The sequence below is a fragment of the Larimichthys crocea genome, chromosome X (assembly GCF_000972845.2).
Source record: "Larimichthys crocea isolate SSNF chromosome X, L_crocea_2.0, whole genome shotgun sequence".
Taxonomy (NCBI): Eukaryota; Metazoa; Chordata; class Actinopteri; family Sciaenidae; genus Larimichthys; species Larimichthys crocea.
In genome coordinates, this window is record NC_040020.1 from 28,595,524 (window position 1) to 28,613,427 (window position 17,904).

Below are 17,904 nucleotides of genomic sequence, written 5' to 3' on the forward strand. Positions count from 1 at the left end.
GATTAAGAAATCAACACGTTTGTTGCGATGACAAACAGAAGGTCATTTTATTGTAGTGTTATTTTTAACCCCACGTCACGAACACATGAACCACAACCACAAAGCTCAACAACAAAATACATGATCTCGGTGAGTCAGCTGTACAAATAACTTACAAAACCTGCGTCTGTTAGAAATATAGACTTTAAGCTTTTTTCTGAATATCGTTACAGGAATGTCAACACTGCAAAACAAAGTCCATATTAACAAAAATGTAATGATGGGTTAAGTCTTGAGCCGGTCTGATGGGTTCATTACTTTCCAGAGTTGTTTTTATGGAAAAGCTTTTTATACAATTCTGGAAATCTGAAATGTATCAAAATAATTACAAGAATTATATTTATTTAAAAAGAAGTCAAATTAAAACTCAACCCAAGATTAAATTACTTAGCGTGAATATTCATAACATCAAAACAACACAGTTGTTCAGCTGTCTGCTTATTGATATTTACAGGATATTGATTATGTTAAATCAACATACAGTGCACATGTTATGATGTAATTAGTTCGGTTTTGTTACCTACAGTCAAAAACCTCAAAAATTCAAATATTGTTCAGGATAGGAAACGAAATTGTGAACCACCATGTTTGTTAGATTTTTAAACTTTGTTTGCAGGCTATACTTTAATGTTAAAAACTATAGTTAATGAACCTTTGTTAACCTGTTAGATGTCTGGAAGTGTGGATGCTCTCTCCAGAAATCTCCAAAAATCTGGAGTCTTGAATAGTAAACAAAATGATCAATTGGGTCCGTTCTGTGCGACTGCCTGAGTAATACTTGTTGAATAACTCCCTAAATGATCAATACACATTCTTTGAAACATTCATCACAACATTGTCTACATACTGTGGATCTAAAACATGGCCTTTCTCTGAAGCAGGGTTCCTACACAGTGTTAGTCTGGAAAACATCTGGACAACTTGGTTGTGGATCCACTTGCATGTATTAATTGAGATAACACAGAATTTTATCAAGCCTTTTTTTCAGAGCTTCATTCCGGCTTTTCAGTCATGCAACGCATCAGATCATCCACAACTATTTGATGCAGTTTTATATCTTCTGGATTTCCTTTGTGGTTTTTGCGGCCCACTGAATATGTGCAATATTGTTTCTCTTGTTGGCTTTGCTCAAAAGTAAGCACTCATAGGCTTTACATTGTGTTGATGTCAGATTAATAAATAAAATAATTTAAATTAAATTGTTGACCTGATGATGGTACTGATGAGTAACTCATCTAGTGCCATCATCAGGTCAACAATTTAATTTAATTTATTACCAAAACCCGCAAAACTGAAGACATTACTGCATAGCAAATGTTAGCATGCTAAAGTAAGATGGTGAACAGGGTAAACATTATTATACCTCCATAACTAACACAGAAACAGCAAGAGACTTTTAGGCTTTCTTGTATTTTTAGTTTCCCTCTGTGTGCGTGTTCATTAATGAGCATTTAAAGATCCAGTGTCTAATAGTGGTGTGTCGGTCATCGTGAACATATTGTTTCATTTGAATTTAACGGGCTAAAGTATTAACATCTTAAAGTATTAACATCAGCTGAGAATGACGAACAACCTAATTATGACCTGTGTAGGAACCCTGTAGGACATCTTCTCTAAATTCTATACGGTGACTATAAACTGGTACATCAGTGATAAGAAACACAATAACTGATCGGTGTCAAAGTGCAGAGTGATGCTGTACAGTGAAAAGTGGAATTATGGGTAAGGGTGGAGCTCTCCAGTGGCAGCAGTAGCAGTCAGACGCTGTTCATCGCTGTTGGTGTGCACAGTGAAGCTGCTGTGGCGGCTTCCCCAGTCATAACAGTCGGAGGAAAGACTGTCAGAGACACAAGAAACTTCAGGTCAGCTGCTGCTTTGCTTAGCTTATCTTTAATGTGAACTGAATTCAGACATACCACAACAGAGAAATCATGATATCAATGATGATGTCTATACCTTGCTGATGCATTCTGGGGAGGAATGCTCCACGCCAGGTCATCGTCACTGTCGTACCGACGAGGGTTGTCAAAGAAATATCCTCTGGAGGAGAGAACGTGGTTTGGTATCCCAGCAGTGCTCTATGGAGACAATGAGTCAACATCAATTAAAACTAATCACAGAGATTTGCTGTGATGACAAAGCCTTGCCATCACCTTTATAATAGAGATTTCTGTAAAACTTAACAGTGCATGGAGGTTTTGTATTTGTAAAACTTTACTGGAACCATTAAAAGCAATTTATTAATCTCTGACATCAGCACATTGTAAAGCCTATGAGCGCTTACTTTTGAGTGAAGCCAACAAGAGAAACAATATTGCACATATTCAGTGGGCAGCATAAACAGAAAGGAAATCCAGAAGATAGAAAACTTTTTGGATGACTGCGGTGGAAGAGCACTTCTCATTGGACTGAATAGGTGTCATGTTGGCATTTGGCAACTGTATCTCTATGTGTTCACTGTCTTAGTTTAGCATGTTAGTAGACTAAAATGTTTATGTTTTAAAATTAGCAGAAGGTACAATATACAGCTAAGGCTGGTGGAAATGTCATTAGTTTTGCAGGTTTTTTGTCTTAAACCAAAGTACTGGACAGTCAGAGGAGTCAATTCAGGCAGGTTCATCCTCTGGGACTATGAACATTGATTAAAAACTTCATGATAATGAATTTGTTATTTGTTTAGATTTTTCAGTCTGGACCAAAATGCTGGACTGACAGATCTAGAGCCACATTACAGCTAAAAAACAAATATGTTGGTCAGTGGTCACCTGACCCTGCCAGGAGGACTGACCCTTTCCTGAGGAGGCCGTCGGACCCTAAAGAAGAAGACAACCAATGAGGTGGGCAGCAACTCCCAGACGAATAGAATCACCCCGAACACAATGTAACCAGCATCTCCCAGCGATGACCGCAAGTCCGCCTGGAGACACACAGATAGATCCAAGGTCAGATGAGAAAAAATGCTGTTTAAACTCCTGACTTCTGTTCAACCAGTGAACACCACATTACCAGACGTGTAGCAAGTTTGAGTAAAACAATCCCACCTGGTCTGAGACGTTGTACCAGTCATAGTCGAAAGAGTTGATGGTCTCGATGTCGGTGAGGGCGAGCACCACCAGGTTGTAGCAGGCCCGAGACGCGTATAGCAGCACCACCATGATGCCAATCAGAGTCACCTGACAGACCGATGTCCCCTGCACACACATTACATTGTATTCAATAATATCCAGAATTTTAGTACAGAAATTTGAAGAAAGCTCTGAAACTACCCACTAATAGGTCCCATGTCAGTAAAGGATTGATTGGATTAAGTTAAGGAATTGTGTGAAATGCTTCCCCAATCTGCTGGCTGACAAAATGTTCCCCCTGTTTTATGAAACATGTCCTCTTAGAGTGCAGTACAGACTATTTAGCTGCTACACAAGGCTTTAATTTTCATCCCACTCTAGATAAAGCAGCTGAGGGCCTCAAGCAGGTTTTGACTTACCCTACTTATTTTAGTAATCTCCAGAGAAACCTGTGACTTTACCTTTGACTCCAGGTAGATGTTAGCCAGCGACATCTTGGCAACCTTGTAGAGGCAGACGGACAGTGAGATAGCACAGAGGACGAACAGGCTGTCATTGATGGTAACCCTCACCAGGACGATGGTCTTGACGTCAGCAGCAGTCATTTTGACAAGCAGAGCACAGACTAGATTAACCACCAGGAAGAGAAGACTGACACCCAAGAAGACCAGGTACAGAGGAAGTCTGTAGGATGGCGGAGGGAAACAGGGAGAATGTTGGTCAGGACAAAGTACCATCTGTAACCTACATAAGCATTTTAAACATGGAGGCTATTCTAAAACAGTCACTGCTTTTGAAAACATGTTTAGTTTGATTTATTAATACACTTGAAAGGTTTTGGAGTTGGTTGAAGTTACCTGTACTTGAGCAGTGCAGGTGAATACTTGGACTTTGCCTTAAAGTAAACCTGTGTGGGGAAAAGAAAAGACAGATTACACACTAGGAATAGGATGTTTTCTATAGCCTGGTTGCAGCTCACAGCTCTCTGGGTGGAATTAACATTGAGGGCACCAGCTTCCTATATAACTAGCAAGATAGATACATCCATGAAAAGTAGCCACAGATAAATAATGCGTAGGTGGGGTTGATTGTGATCACAAGATCACACGAGAATCCATCTTGCCAGGCTTCAAGCTATGTGTTTGTGCCCAGTGGTTCATACTAATTAGTGTCCCATGAGGAACTACTGGCAGCTACAGCATGAGCTACAGGCATGGTTTAATGCTAGGTGTGATAACATGTGTGAAATGTGATTCTTTTGCTTGAAAACAACAATGGCGCTGCTAACGAGGTTGGCGTAGATGCTGCCAGTGTTAGTTATATCAGAACTGGAGAGTATTTCTTTAATGACAGAAGAGCAAAGAACAACACTGAAGGCTTTTCTTGACAGTAAAGATATTTTTGCTCTTCTTCAGACTGGCTTTGACTGTGTTATATGGTTTCTTGATCTAAATTGGTTGAAGTTCACCCAAGATAGACATTGATGTTGATGTTTTATCCAATCACCTGCAAGTATTTTTTGATAGTGTTACAGAAGGTTATTTTAAATTGTCCCTCTTGCCACATCGATCCAATGTTGGAACTGCGAGGCTGCATTTGAAAATGTCTGTAATTTTCCAAAATCGAACATTCACAGCTACTTCATGCAGTGATTGGGTTGCTGTGTGGAGGGGAACTGAACTGAACTCTTTTTTCATTCTTTACACAGCTGTTTTGTTTGCTGAGTGCAACATTATGAACGTGTTTTAGGAAGTTAAGATTCAGCCCTTAGACACCAACCTTTTGGGTTAAAATGTGAGGACAGAGACAACAACAACACAGCCCGGGTTGTAGACTTGTCCATGATCGTAGAAGATGCCAAATGTATGGAGAGAGCCAACAGTCTGCAGCTTTTCAATTCAGCAGCCCATTTCATCGATTAATCCCTACTCCAGGACTGAAGGTGCCCTTATTAAGGAAATAAGACACCATAGTGTTTGTTCGGAAAAATAATCTGCGTCATCTGAGCTCTCAGAAACAACTGGCGTAAAGCTGCTGTTAAAGAGGCTCATTTCTATTCTGTCTTTATTTCTGGTCTATTTTGGAAACCACCAGCTGCTGTGGATGAATAGGTGAAGAAGAGAGGCAGCTGCTTCACTGATCACCCCAAAAAACTGACTTAATGCACGACTTGTCCCACATTATGCAACTCATCCGGCAATGGAATGGTTGATGTTGCATCTTGTCAAATTTATTGCGATTCAACCCAAAACAAAGACAAACTGACTGAATGACTACAGGGTGGCTGTAGGTCAGGTGGTATAGCGAGTCAGCACATTACTTGTAGGGTTGATGGTTTGAGTCCCAGTTCTGTCCATCCACAAGCAGTGAAAGACACTGATCTTCAAATGTCTGTTGGTGTTTCTATTTTGTTTTTGTATGCTGATGTTTGTGCTGACAAACTTCTAATGGGTTGAAGGGTTCAATGGGTTTTGGCTTTCAGCACAGACAAAAATCATCATTAGCTTTGAGTGCACAACAGACTGCTCCGAAAATCAATGGAAATAAATGTAAATCAGTGTAGATCAGTGAAAACAAAACTACCATTAGCAACCAAAACTTCTTGGAGCAAAGAACGTCAAAACAAGTTGATCTCAACTTTCCTGAAAAAGTAATAATAAATAAACTAGTTTTTCTTCCTCTATAGCATAGGAAGAAAAACTAGTTTATTTTATATAGAGTCTATACCAATAGTATAGGATGGTTATGTTGGTGAAATACTCTTATGATTGAGGGCGGATTCCTGAAAATCTATGGCTACCCACCCTGAACCTTCTGGGACCCAACAAAGTACTGGGGTTCAGGTCACATATATAAGATAAGCTGAGCATGTGAAGATCTTTCTGGCTATGCCAATCAGTTGCGTTGATCTGTGTCATTTTTTGGCAAGTAGAAAGAGATGCATGCATCCCATTTGCTGCGTTTGACTGGCAAGATAAAAACAATCAAATAATGGATAAAACTAACTAAATTGGAAGGAATCTGTTTGTTCTCAAGGACATGTGTTCAACTTCACATTTGTATCGCTTAGGATCCAAGGATGTGAGAGTGTAAAGTAGTTTGGATGAGCAGCTCTCGCCAAAGCAGTTAATTTATTGTTATGAAGCTAACGTCAGATAGCTACCTTCAAAGAATAATGTGAGCCTTTCCTATTGCGGTATCTGGTGTTGCGTGCAAACGGCAATACAGGCACGTTTTAAATGTGCACTGCAATAGTTAACCATGCTAGTTTCATGTTGGTGTGTTTGGGTAGCACTGTTTCAGGATTCACACCAAAGTGATGTTTCCTATTTTCTGTGGCTTCTGAACTTGTAATTACATAAACCCTTTACCTAACATCATAAACATTTAGGCTACCAAAAAACACTTCTAAGATGTTCTGTCTTCTATATTCAAATCCAAGATTGTTTTACGGGATGGTATTTCTATAAGTTGATTTACAACAAGCGTCCATTTCATCCAAGCTTTATGTGGCTATGCAGAAGGATGATGTCTCCATTCTTAATCCCACTTACCAAACCTTGACCTGTTGATTGTTTCTCCAACCGTTAGAAATAACTGTTTGGAAAAGTTTGGAACCAGGCCAGTGCTGGTCTTGTACAACGCTGCAGAAACAGTTTCAGCCTAACATATTTGCATCTTTGGAGACTTTAAGATCTGGACTAGAAGTTTTGGGTGTTTGAACAATTCTTGGCTGCATTACTTGACTTTATATTGATGGAAACACTGACAAGTCTAGTAGGAATTAAGAGGTTATGGAGTAATTGAACACCAAGCTGAAAAAATTGTTTCACTGCTTTTTTGGGGTTGAAAGCTTCAAGTCTGTTAAATTGCTGGTGGGTGTGGTCAGACATAAGCTCTGTTGCACCTGTAACCACACCCTGCAGTGATGTCACAGTGTACTGACACACCCTGAAATACACTCCTACATCACTGCAGCAGTGAAACCACTGGAGCTGCAGTTATGTTACTCTTTAAAGAACATTGTGGGCCAGACTTATTCTGCCAGTGTCACCAGTGTCTCCTCCACCAGTGCCAGTAGCAGTGTCCCCCTCACCTGTGCGCAGTAGAGGTTCATGAGGCTGAGCGTGAAGAACTGCAGGCAGACGGGGAAGCAGTAGAGCAGCCAGAAGGCGAAAGGTCCAAGTGCGTTGGCCGTTACACAGTCTCTGAAGTAGAAGGAGAACAGGAGGGCTCGCAGGGCGGCCCACAGCAGACACAGGAACAGGAAGGCCGTCTGGTAGCTGAAGCGCTTGTGTCGGTATCGCAGCACCAGCCAGAGCTGGGCGTAGACAAAAGCGAAGAGCAGCGAGTAGAAGATGGTGTAGGCGATGGTTAGACCCAGCTTCACGTAGGGAGGGATGGCCGGCGTGATAGTGGGAGGGGGAGGGAGGTGGGTGCCGTTACCGGCATGCTGCTGCTCCTGTGCCGGGTTCCCCTCCATCGCCTCCCCATTCATTCACCCTGTGTTCTCCAGCAGAGGGAGGGAAGCAGTGGAGATTGAAGACAGAGCAGCAGCCTCTGATCTACGAGTGAAGATGAAGAGGAAACGTGTCTCAGCTCGTTAGACGGATCCTTCACATCCATCGACTCTCCTCCAGACACACCGTCTGACTCACAGAGAGGAGGAGGAGAGACACCTCCCCTCTTTTTGCCGGTGCCTGGTGGAGAGCTATTGGTAGCTGTTGCTCACATGTTCACACTCCACGGCAGGTGATTGGCTGAGCAGGAGGAGGGATGCTGCAGAGAGGAGAGGAAGGTGGAGAGATGGATCTGGAAGGAGAGAGAGGTAAACTGGGATCTGTGGTCCACACACACACACACACACACACACACACACACACACACACACACACACACACTGCGTCACAGCAGCATCACACTTGACTGATACTGTGTTTTATTTGCCAGTATCTGACAGATACTGGTGGATATAGATGAAAGTGTTTTGTGGTAGCAGTTTTTATTATTATTGTTTTTTTTTTTTTTAGAAAATAGTCTGTTTGAATGCTTTGCATAAAATGAATGGCTCAATGAATAATAATAAATGAAGAACATATATCAATAGACAGATAAATGAACAATGAGTGAGTGAACAAAAAGTGAACAAATTAATTAAATAATAAACATTTGAATAAAAAAAATGATTAAACTAATGATTAAAATGGGTTGGTTTACTAATGCCTGAAGAATGAATGACAAAAAAACGAATGAATAAATAAGGAAATGTATGGAACCTGTTCTGCAGTAACAGAAAATGAACATGACATGCCATAGCATATTTATATATATATATAATATATATATAATATATATATATATATATATATATAGATAATATATATATATTATTAAGGTAATGACATGTGCGTGAGGAAAACAGCGAATGGAACAGGAGTTAATATAGGAAATTCTTAGTTGTTACAAATCAAACAAACACTAAAAAACTCAAAAGAGCTTTGTAGTTAATATCTGATGCTGTGTATGCAGGTTGTTGATTGCTATAATTTCATGTGCTTGACTAAAGAATTCATGAAATATTTCTTCTTTTTAGATTGATTCCAGTGTTACATGACAGATGACCAGCTAAGAGAGTATCTCCTATCCTACGGTGGGTGCGAAAGTCCAAATCTTTGAGCGACTTAGAGGAAAGCTCTCAAGAAACAAAGGTGATCATGTGTTTGAGAGAGAGCATAATTATTACATTGAAAAGACAAAAAAGAAAAGTATCAAGCTGTTCACAGCATCAACCTGTAAAACACTGTTAATCAAGTATTTAAACTTGATTGCTGCATTTGAGAACATGGTTATAAAGTGGAGTGGGGCTGCAAATCTTTTTTTTTTTTAGCAGATGTTAAGTAATGTAACCTGTAACATGTTTCATAAATTGCTGGGGAATATAACTTGGCTGCAACTCTAAATAATTTCAGTCAAAAGATTTACACCTGCACCAGCACATAATTCAACACATGATCACAGTGGTACCAGACATGGAGCATGCACCGTCAACATGCAGACTTTTAGAAAATCTTACTTCAAAAATATCAATTTGGTTCAACGCAAAAAGTTGTCTTGCCCAGTCCTTCTAAAAAATCATCTAATCTCACAAATAAATCTCATCTTACACTATTTTTTACAATAATAACAATTTTACATACAAATACCACACCATCACTAATCTGACACGAATGACAGCAACATAATAATGTTGCCAACCAGTTTGAAGAGCTCAAAACTGCATGCGTAATTTCATAATGTCACTGTACGTGCAGGACATACACATGCTTAAGCTGCGTGCCAAGCCTCTAAAACAACACTCTGTACTCTTAAGGTTTGACACAGATCAATAAAAACATTTCAATGTCATGAAAGTAACAGCATTACAAGTGAAACAACCATAAAAGATAAAAAAAGTGATCGCCCAGTCACCATCTTGAATTTAAAACATTTTTCGGTTTCAGTCAAAATCGACACGATTGATGCAAAACTAATTTTACAGTTTTACACACAAATATACAAGTTTCACCATCACTAAACTAACATGGATGACAGCAACATAATATTAGCAATATAACTGTTTAGGTGTTGGAGGAGTTGTAACAACATGTCAAGTGAAAGAATCATAAGTGATAAAGTGATGAATAATAACAGTTGTTGTGTTTAGTTCACTTTAGTTTGTCTCCAAAAAATGATTCATAAATGTGACGAACTTTATTAATTTAATTGTCTTACCTGGCTCCAGGTCTTCCAACAGTAGGTGCCTTGCAGGGGTCGGCGGTCCGGAAGGAGGCATTTCTCCGTAGGGGTTTTCCCTTCCTTCTGCCTTTTTCTCCTTCTCCTCCTCCTAATTCTCCTTCTTCTCCTCCTCCCTTTTCTCCTTCTCCTTTTTCTTCTGCTTCTTCTCTGGGTCATGTTCAGGTGCAAAGTGAGAACATGTGAAAGGTCAGCCCTATAAGGCCTTATATATGACCTTGTCTGCACATCACTGTTCTGTTTCCATAGCTGCTAACATGCGCATGCGTATATATATTGTGTGCGTGTGCACATAAAAAATAAAAAGATGAACCAAATGATGAGCTGTTTTCAAATGTATGAATCCCCCATAGTCCTGAAAGGTCATAATGTACAATTATTATCTTGTGCATCTTCTTTTTGTTTTCTTTTCACCATATTTATTTTTTTTATACTGATTTTGCATCAATATCTTCAAGCTTAAATTTCTGTATTTGTGATCCCCCTCCTCTTTTTTAAGCGTCATTATTTCCATTTTGGACACTATCACCTTTTAAGACTAAGATTATTACTTTTTTGCTTTATTGATAGACACAGCTGAAGATCGACAGGAAATGTGGGGAGATAGATGGGGAACGACATACGGGAAAGGGCCACACAGGTCGGGACTCGAGCCTGGGCCTCCGCAACGAGCCCTCGCACATGGAGCGGCCGCTCCACCGACTAAGCCAAACGCCGCCCCTCTTTTAAGACTGTTTACTTATTCATAGTGTGAATTCACTTGTAAAGTTCAACCAACGTTAAACTTTGCCTTAAGTAAAACCTCTGATCCCAACAATGATGTTCAAATTAACTAAATGATGAAGGCATTTGACAAGCTATAAATAAAATATTCACTCACTAGTGTTAATGATAATATTAGTGAGCAAGCAAGCTATGGTTAACTAGCCAGCTGCAACCCAGCGATGCTGCATGTATCCGGCCGCCTCATAATGCCAGGAACCTGCAAACCAGCTAGTTAAAACCACAGTATCACATGCTTTATATAATTCACATGCTTCGCAGAAATGTCAGCTTTGACTTTGGACTTGGTGTGTTGGACTCTGCATTGTAGTGGGTGGCCATATGTTGATGTTAGCAGCCATTTCGAAGCGAACGTTACTTAGTGTCGCACACTGCTGATACTGTAAAGAAGCACATCCTTTGGGTTTTCGCATTTGAAATCAATCTGTTATAGGCAGCTAAGAAAATTAGAAAAGGTGTTTTCTATATACTAGCATATAAACAAACAACAAGCACAGTACTGATCAATTATCTGGGAAATATAAATTCAGCATGATATCATCCAGTCAGACTGGAGTATGAAGGCCAGTATCGACCCTGATATCAGTCAAACTCTTAAACAGACCTCCTCCTCCTCCCTCTCTCTCTCTGCAGATCTTCTCTGTTATTACATAACAGGCAGGTTGTTAGATAATAGAGGATGCTGGGCAGCTCATCTCAACACGCTGACGACAAACATACACACACTCCTGCTCCACCATTTTTATTCACTGCTCTGCTTCTATTTTTGCCTTTCATGCTGTGAAATGACATTGAAATACTGAATTAATTTAAACACTGAAGGAGTTTGTCTCAGATCATCCATATTCTATGTGTTTAAGCTTTTAATATGTCTCATATATCAATCAGCAGTCATGTTTTGTATAAAGTTTTATATGTCTTATACTATATGGATTATATAATACTCCTCTTTCTGTGTATATTTGTTATATATGAAGGCATGAGGAGATTTATTCCATTAATTAGGAGATTATGCGGAAAATACAGCGTGTGTGTGTGTGTGTGTGTGTGTGTTGAGGTGAGTCCTACCTGAAGTCCAGAGCAGCAGCATCAAAAGGTGGTCCATGTCCAGGTGGAGTGTCTCTCTGCCATCTGTCTCTGCTCTGTTCATCTCATCTTGTCCTCAGTGTATATCTGAATACAGGAAGAAGACTAGTGTCACTCAAACACATCTCATTTTGTGGTCTTTAGTTCCAGAGAAGAGTCCTCGTCTGTCTCGGTCACACATTCAGATGTTTGTGCCTCAGACAGTTTTCCTACCAGTGTCCAATCTGGGACCAGTTCTCACTTTGAGCTGAAACATAAATGTAATATCATGTGAAAGTGATTTTGTGTGTTACAGCAGGTGTTTCTATTGATAAGTGGTGTGTATGATCTTTGATTGGCTTAACAGACTGACAGAAACTCCTGATGTGTCACTTTCACACAGCCAGGTCAGTACAGTTTACACCATCCTTGATCCAGAGCACAATTCCAGAGGTTAAACCCAGAATAAACCACATGGACACAGTTGCATCTACAACCTCAATTCCCAAAAAGTTGGGACACTGTGTAAAATGTAAATAATACTGTAATGTAATGAATTGCAAATCTCAGAAAACCATATGTTTCCATCAGCCTTTCTTTCTCTTTCTCCATTTGTCAGTCTCTCCACATCAGCCAAAGGTAAAATCTTTGGTATATTTTGAATTGATGATGTTTCCACTCAGGATTTTATTCTTAAATTTAAAAAAACAAACAAACACACAAAACAGTTGGGTGGAAATGTGAGTTTAGAAACGCACAGAAGGAAATGTCATGTTAGCCTAGGGTGGTTGTGACCCAAGGACAGGAAGCCTGACCCCCTGCATGTCGGTAAAATAAATAAACTTTAATTTCCAGTGACATTTGCAGGTGAGGTATGTTGGATTTGAACATATGTGTTTATATATTTTCCGCTGAGGCAGTAATAGGCAGGAAGATGTCGCAGGTGCGGCTAATATTATATTATTGGATCATAATTATTGACGCACTTATCTGTACACCACTTTAATGTTGCAGCTAAAAATGGTGGACCTAATTTACGTGCTGTATATTGCTGGGTAGCTCGTTAACCTACATTATTATTTATTTGTTGATTTTATTTTGCATTATTAATCTGAAAAGTACAGCAGCATTTTGCTGCCAGAAAATTACAAACGAATCACTATGACATAACATGAAAAGTTTATTATTATAACACGATATTTTCAGATTATTATGGCAGACAAACTTATCACGTTTAACAGTTTACTATTTATCTAATTAAAGTAATGCGTTAGAACAAGATATATTGTGATAACAAGAAAAGTTTCTTATGCTTCTGTACAAAATGGAGAGATGTGGGAGGAAAATTGAAGGAAAGAAAGAAGGACGGAGGTGAGGAATGGATGTGGTTAGACTGTGTGTCCACTAGATGGCGACACAGTCCTGAATCAAACTGTTGAGCTCCGACTAAACCAAAGACATCATGATGATTTCTTAATATCTATATTGCTTTTTTTAATTGTTATTATTATTTGTATCTTATTGTTTTATATGGACTAAGTTCCTGTTTTAAGATGCATCATAACACATGCAGCTGTGATGTTTTCAGACGTTAAGTGTTAAATGAACTTGTAATAACTAGCAAATAAAACAGAATGAGAAATTAGTTTACAATAAACATTATGATTGAATTACTTACGATCAAAAACTTAAGCGTGTCGACAACTTTCTTGACTGACAGTCAAACATTAGTCAAGTTTAACAACACAAGACAGCCAAATAATATAACTTACTAGTTTCACCAAGCTAATGCCAATGAGACATCAATATCAATATGATCTGTTATTTTGCGGTAGAAAAGTTACACAGTGTTGTTTTAATTAGGTTTTGGACTGTGGATATTACACATATGGTGCACAGTCATAACCCTGATACCCCAACGACGGAAAGAAGTCCTAAAGACTAACATGGATTTTAATACGAGCACATTGATGTGTTTGAAATGTGTGAACACATTTTGTTTTTGTGGAGAAGAAGAAGTTCCTTAATTCAACTAATGAAACATGAGGGAAAAAACAAAAGTGTTGTACATTTGTTGAATACAACATGGATTTGTTTTCCAATGTAACGAGCTGCATGACAAAGAGGATGTACTGTGCAAAATATTGACAAATAATGAGCAGCTGTTCACAGTATGAAGTGTAAAAATACGTTTGTTAATGTAACACATTAACCTTAAAATGTGTCACATAAAATTACACCTAAATAAATCAGGTTCGGAGTACATTAAAAAAACTAATTAATTTAAAATGTTTGTCTTCCGGTCGGTTTTTTGTACCAAAATAAAAGCTTTCTGCACGTCTATGAACTCATTTGGAAAATAAAGCCCACTTTGTAGAGCTTTTCTAAAACTACTAAATCACTCGTAGCTACTACTTAAACTAACTTTTCTTCTATTATAGACACCTTTATTTTGAAAAAAAAAGTTGACCGGAAGTCCCGTCGTTGTCAGTGAACTACCCCCCAGCTTGTCACCTCCATGCTCCTCCATCCATCCATTCATCGCGCCCTCCCGCGTCTCCTTCAGTCCGCTCCTGTGCGCCGCCGAATCGGCTGATCGCGTCGCCCGCTGCCCTTGCTTCCTCCTCGGCTTTGTTCACTGGGGAACACCGCTGGTCTTGACTGTGTCTGGAGAACCTTTAGAGAGAAGATGAGTCCCGGGTCCTGGAGCTGGTTCTGGCTCTGGTCGTGCGTGCTGAGCCTGAGTGTTTTGAGCCGGGCTCTGGAGCTGGAGGAGCTGTTTGAGTACGGAGAAGAAGCCGGAGACCAGCAGCTGCTGCCCGGCTCGGACTCCACCGCGGAGCTGCCTCTGGTCGGAACTCTGTACTTCTTCAGCGAAAGCTTCGACAAAGTTTATGTGAGTTTAACATCAGCTGGTTTTGTTTTTATCGAGATTTCACCAAGAAGTTCATTCATCAAAGTTGAATCAGTGTTACAGAGGAACTGAAAATTTAGCAAAAATCCAACCAGTTAACTCCAGTTAAAGCTTAAATCACAATTTGCGTTTCAGCTAGAATTAAATCAGCATTTCAAAGTTAAAATGACTGAAATTCAAGATTTACAATATGTTGATTTCTGTGAAGCTGCACAAGATTCTTTCAGTCTAAGCCACAAAAAATATTCCTAAACATCTCATATCATAGTTCATAATCACTTAAGTGCCACACTGCTGCTCAGTTAAATCAGTGTTTATCTGAGGCGAGTTTGCCATGAGAGTTTGTTAAAAGAGTATTTTTTGATTATTTAATTTTTTATGATTATTAAAACCCATTTTATTACTGATGATTGATCCAGGCTTGATTAATTTGTTAAATTCTCTCTTGATCCAATCTTCACTTTTAGTCACTTTGTCTTCTCTCTGTCTGTTAGTCGACACATGATAAGGTTCATCATCTGCTTTCAGTGACACTTAAACCTCTTTCACATTTTGACATTTGAATAACTTGGTTATAGAGCTTCTACTTACACCTACACTTCAACTGATATAATATTTTGATTTATACACTTGGAGTGGATCTCTTTACTCTCATTTATTAGAAATTCTTTCAGGGCTTGAACTTCAACTTCAGTTTCATTTGATGCTGCTGACGCTCAAACTTACACGTCAACATTTAAACTGCAGTCTTTCAGTTGTTATATTTTTTGGCCGCCACTTTAACTTAACTTAACAGTAATTCACCTATTTCAAATGCTAATTTTAAGCACATGCATGATTGGTGTGTTTGATAAGTGAATCATCTCGTTACTTTGTCTGCTCTCTCTGTTTGTTTGTTTGTTTGTTTGTTGACGCCTGATAAGGTCGTCTATCACCTCCACACATTTTCTAACTGTTTGCAAAATAAGAGTCTTTCTGTCTGTGTGTCTTCACTGCAATTTGAGCTGCGGCTTTGGTTTTAGATACACATCAGTCCTGCCGGTATCTGACTCTGACTGTTTGATTTGTGGCCTTGCGGTGACACGTTGAAGTGTTGGTGTTTAAACAGCAGTGGTGGAGAAAATATGCAGATCATTTACTTATGTAAAAGTACTGATACCTCACTGTAAAAAAAAAAAGCATGTAAGTATGAGCAGTAAACGTAGTTAAAGCAAGCAGTAAAGGATTTTACTGTTGTAGTTGGTTGTTGGTTATAGGTGGAGCTCATTTTGAATGATTTTGTATTAGACTGCAACTAATGATTATTTTCATGATGGATTAATCTGCTGGTTATTTTCTCTATTAATTAATGATTGTTTGGTTTGTTCATTTTGTCCAGCAAACAGTCCAAACCTCAACATTATTACAAATACGTTCAAATTATTCAAATCATTCAAAGGAAAAGCAGCAAATCTGGAAGCATCGTTGTTGTTTTTGCATTAATTTTTTTTTAAATGACTTCAGCAATCAGCTTATGAACAACATCATGTTTTATAAACTCTTCATATGTTTATTTCTAAATATCTTTATTTAAAGCAACCAAAGCTGTAAGATAAATGTAGTAAATTAAAAAGTACAATATTTCCCCTTTGACATGTAGTGGAATTAGACGTAGAAAGATCCAAGTAAAGTACAAGTACCTCGTATTTGTATTTAAATACAGTACTTGAGTAAATGCACTTGAGCAGACAGGTGGAGCTGCTGCTGGAGGTGCTGGATTCTCTCTCAATATGTGAACAGCGGCTGGAATGTGAGTCAATTAAAAGCCAACAGAGATAAGCCTTTCATCAAGCCGACACACACACACACACACACGCACACACACTGTGAATGCATTCCTCAAGTCATGTGACAGCTAATCCAGATCGGAGCATCTACACTTGGTGTGAAACACATCAGCTGCTGCTGTTTCCTTTTGTCATTTTTTAATCTTTTTTTAATTCAGTTCAAGATGTTTTTGTTTTGATGCGTAAAAAAAAATAAAATAATGAAGTGTAAACTTATCTTGGAACAAATTTGATTCACCAAATAGACATGTGGGCGGCTGCCTTGGGGCCCCAGACTCTGAAGGCCCCCAACAGCTCCAGGTTCATTGTCAGCTGTTTTGATTTAATGTGATTTTGTATTACTACAGAACAACATGTACTAAGGCGGGTCTTGTACTAGTACCTAATGGTTTGGTTCTGTTTGTAGAAGGGTCCCTGTTCTCTTCATTAATTTAGAAACACATTCCTAAGTTAATGAAATAATCTACAAATTGATTGACACACTTAAATCTTATGGACTTGTAGTTACATTGCAGCTCTGGAGTAGTGGCTGCTTTTTGGGTCTCCGTGCATCTGGAGGTGACAGGGCTCGTATAGAGTTTGGGAGGGGGGGTGATGTGGGCAGACAATAGGGGCTCAGCAACAAAGATTTGCCCAGCGGCCCCTTATAGGATAATCTGGCCATGATATGAGCACACTTGAATCATGGGAGATAAAATCCTCTTGGCTCAACAGAAGATAGAAACTTACTCTTCTTCTAGTTTTATGTCTAGCAATATAGAAGCACCTGGGGGATGTTGCTGCCCCTCCAAAGACTAAAGCTGTGTCCCATTCTCAGACCATGTACCAATTCTTGGCAAGTTTGAAGTTTGCCGTCTGTTCATACCAAGTGTAAACCCACCGTGACATCCCCCATTGGTTTGTGGACAACTGTTTTGAAGCCTCGGGTCTGGTATTATGGACGTTGCCATCTTGCGAGATTGTCTGCACTTGTTTTGACTGTTTTCAAGCAGGAAAAAATGACGTTTTGCCTGGTTACAAGCATTCTTGATTACAGCTAAACAGTATAATAAAATATGTCTCTGAAAACATTTGAGGAGACAATGCAGTACCAGAATCTGAGAGGGGGCTGCTGGCTGTGTGTCTGTTTGTGCTGAATGTAACTGCTGTGAAACAACGAGGAACTTTAACTTTAACTTTTTATCTGTCTTTCTTGATGCCCGTGCTCCCTCACTCTCATTCACTGTCTAAGTCACTCGACAGAGACAGAGAGAGAGCATTTCTCTCTCTATCTCTCTCTCAAACCATCGGACACAAACCAGTTTTTCGTGTCTCTGTTTTGCAGCGCAAATTGTGAGCCAGTCACAGATTTGGAAGTACATAAAATAAACAAAGCCAAAACACAACAGGTACAACATCAGCGTTCAGTCCATGAATCCAT

At 39.2% G+C, this 17,904-nt stretch overlaps 2 protein-coding genes across 2 annotated transcripts in view; one reads left to right on the forward strand and one right to left on the reverse strand.

Moving 5' to 3' along the window:
• Nucleotides 1–1,259: 1,259 nt before the first annotated feature.
• Nucleotides 1,260–9,983, reverse strand: gpr137bb (G protein-coupled receptor 137Bb). Its single transcript, XM_019267373.2, has 8 exons — nucleotides 9,876–9,983; nucleotides 7,201–7,916; nucleotides 3,962–4,011; nucleotides 3,566–3,788; nucleotides 3,081–3,230; nucleotides 2,828–2,956; nucleotides 1,996–2,117; nucleotides 1,260–1,876 (listed from the first exon to the last, which is right to left on the reverse strand). The coding sequence occupies exons 2-8, from the start codon at nucleotides 7,600–7,602 to the stop codon at nucleotides 1,756–1,758; spliced, it is 1,197 nt and encodes a 398-aa protein (XP_019122918.1). The 5' UTR covers nucleotides 7,603–7,916; nucleotides 9,876–9,983; the 3' UTR covers nucleotides 1,260–1,755.
• A 4,286-nt stretch (nucleotides 9,984–14,269) lies between these two features.
• Nucleotides 14,270–17,904, forward strand: part of LOC104927329 (nidogen-1) — a 32,892-nt gene continuing 29,257 nt past the window's right edge. Inside the window, exon 1 of the mRNA XM_019267372.2 lies at nucleotides 14,270–14,640. Within this exon, the coding sequence (XP_019122917.2) occupies nucleotides 14,434–14,640 (207 nt within the window). The 5' untranslated portion in view covers nucleotides 14,270–14,433. The remainder of the gene's footprint in view (nucleotides 14,641–17,904) is intronic.

Excerpts from the sequence above, each read along its gene's own strand:
- gpr137bb (XM_019267373.2), bottom strand. The coding sequence starts at position 7,602 with ATGAATGGGGAGGCGATGGAGGGGAACCCGGCACAGGAGCAGCAGCAT. Across the intron at positions 3,789-3,961 it reads CCTGCACTGCTCAAGTACAG|ACTTCCTCTGTACCTGGTCT; the intron begins GTAACTTCAACC and ends GCCATCCTACAG. Across the intron at positions 2,118-2,827 it reads GACGGCCTCCTCAGGAAAGG|AGCACTGCTGGGATACCAAA; the intron begins GTCAGTCCTCCT and ends TTGTCTCCATAG.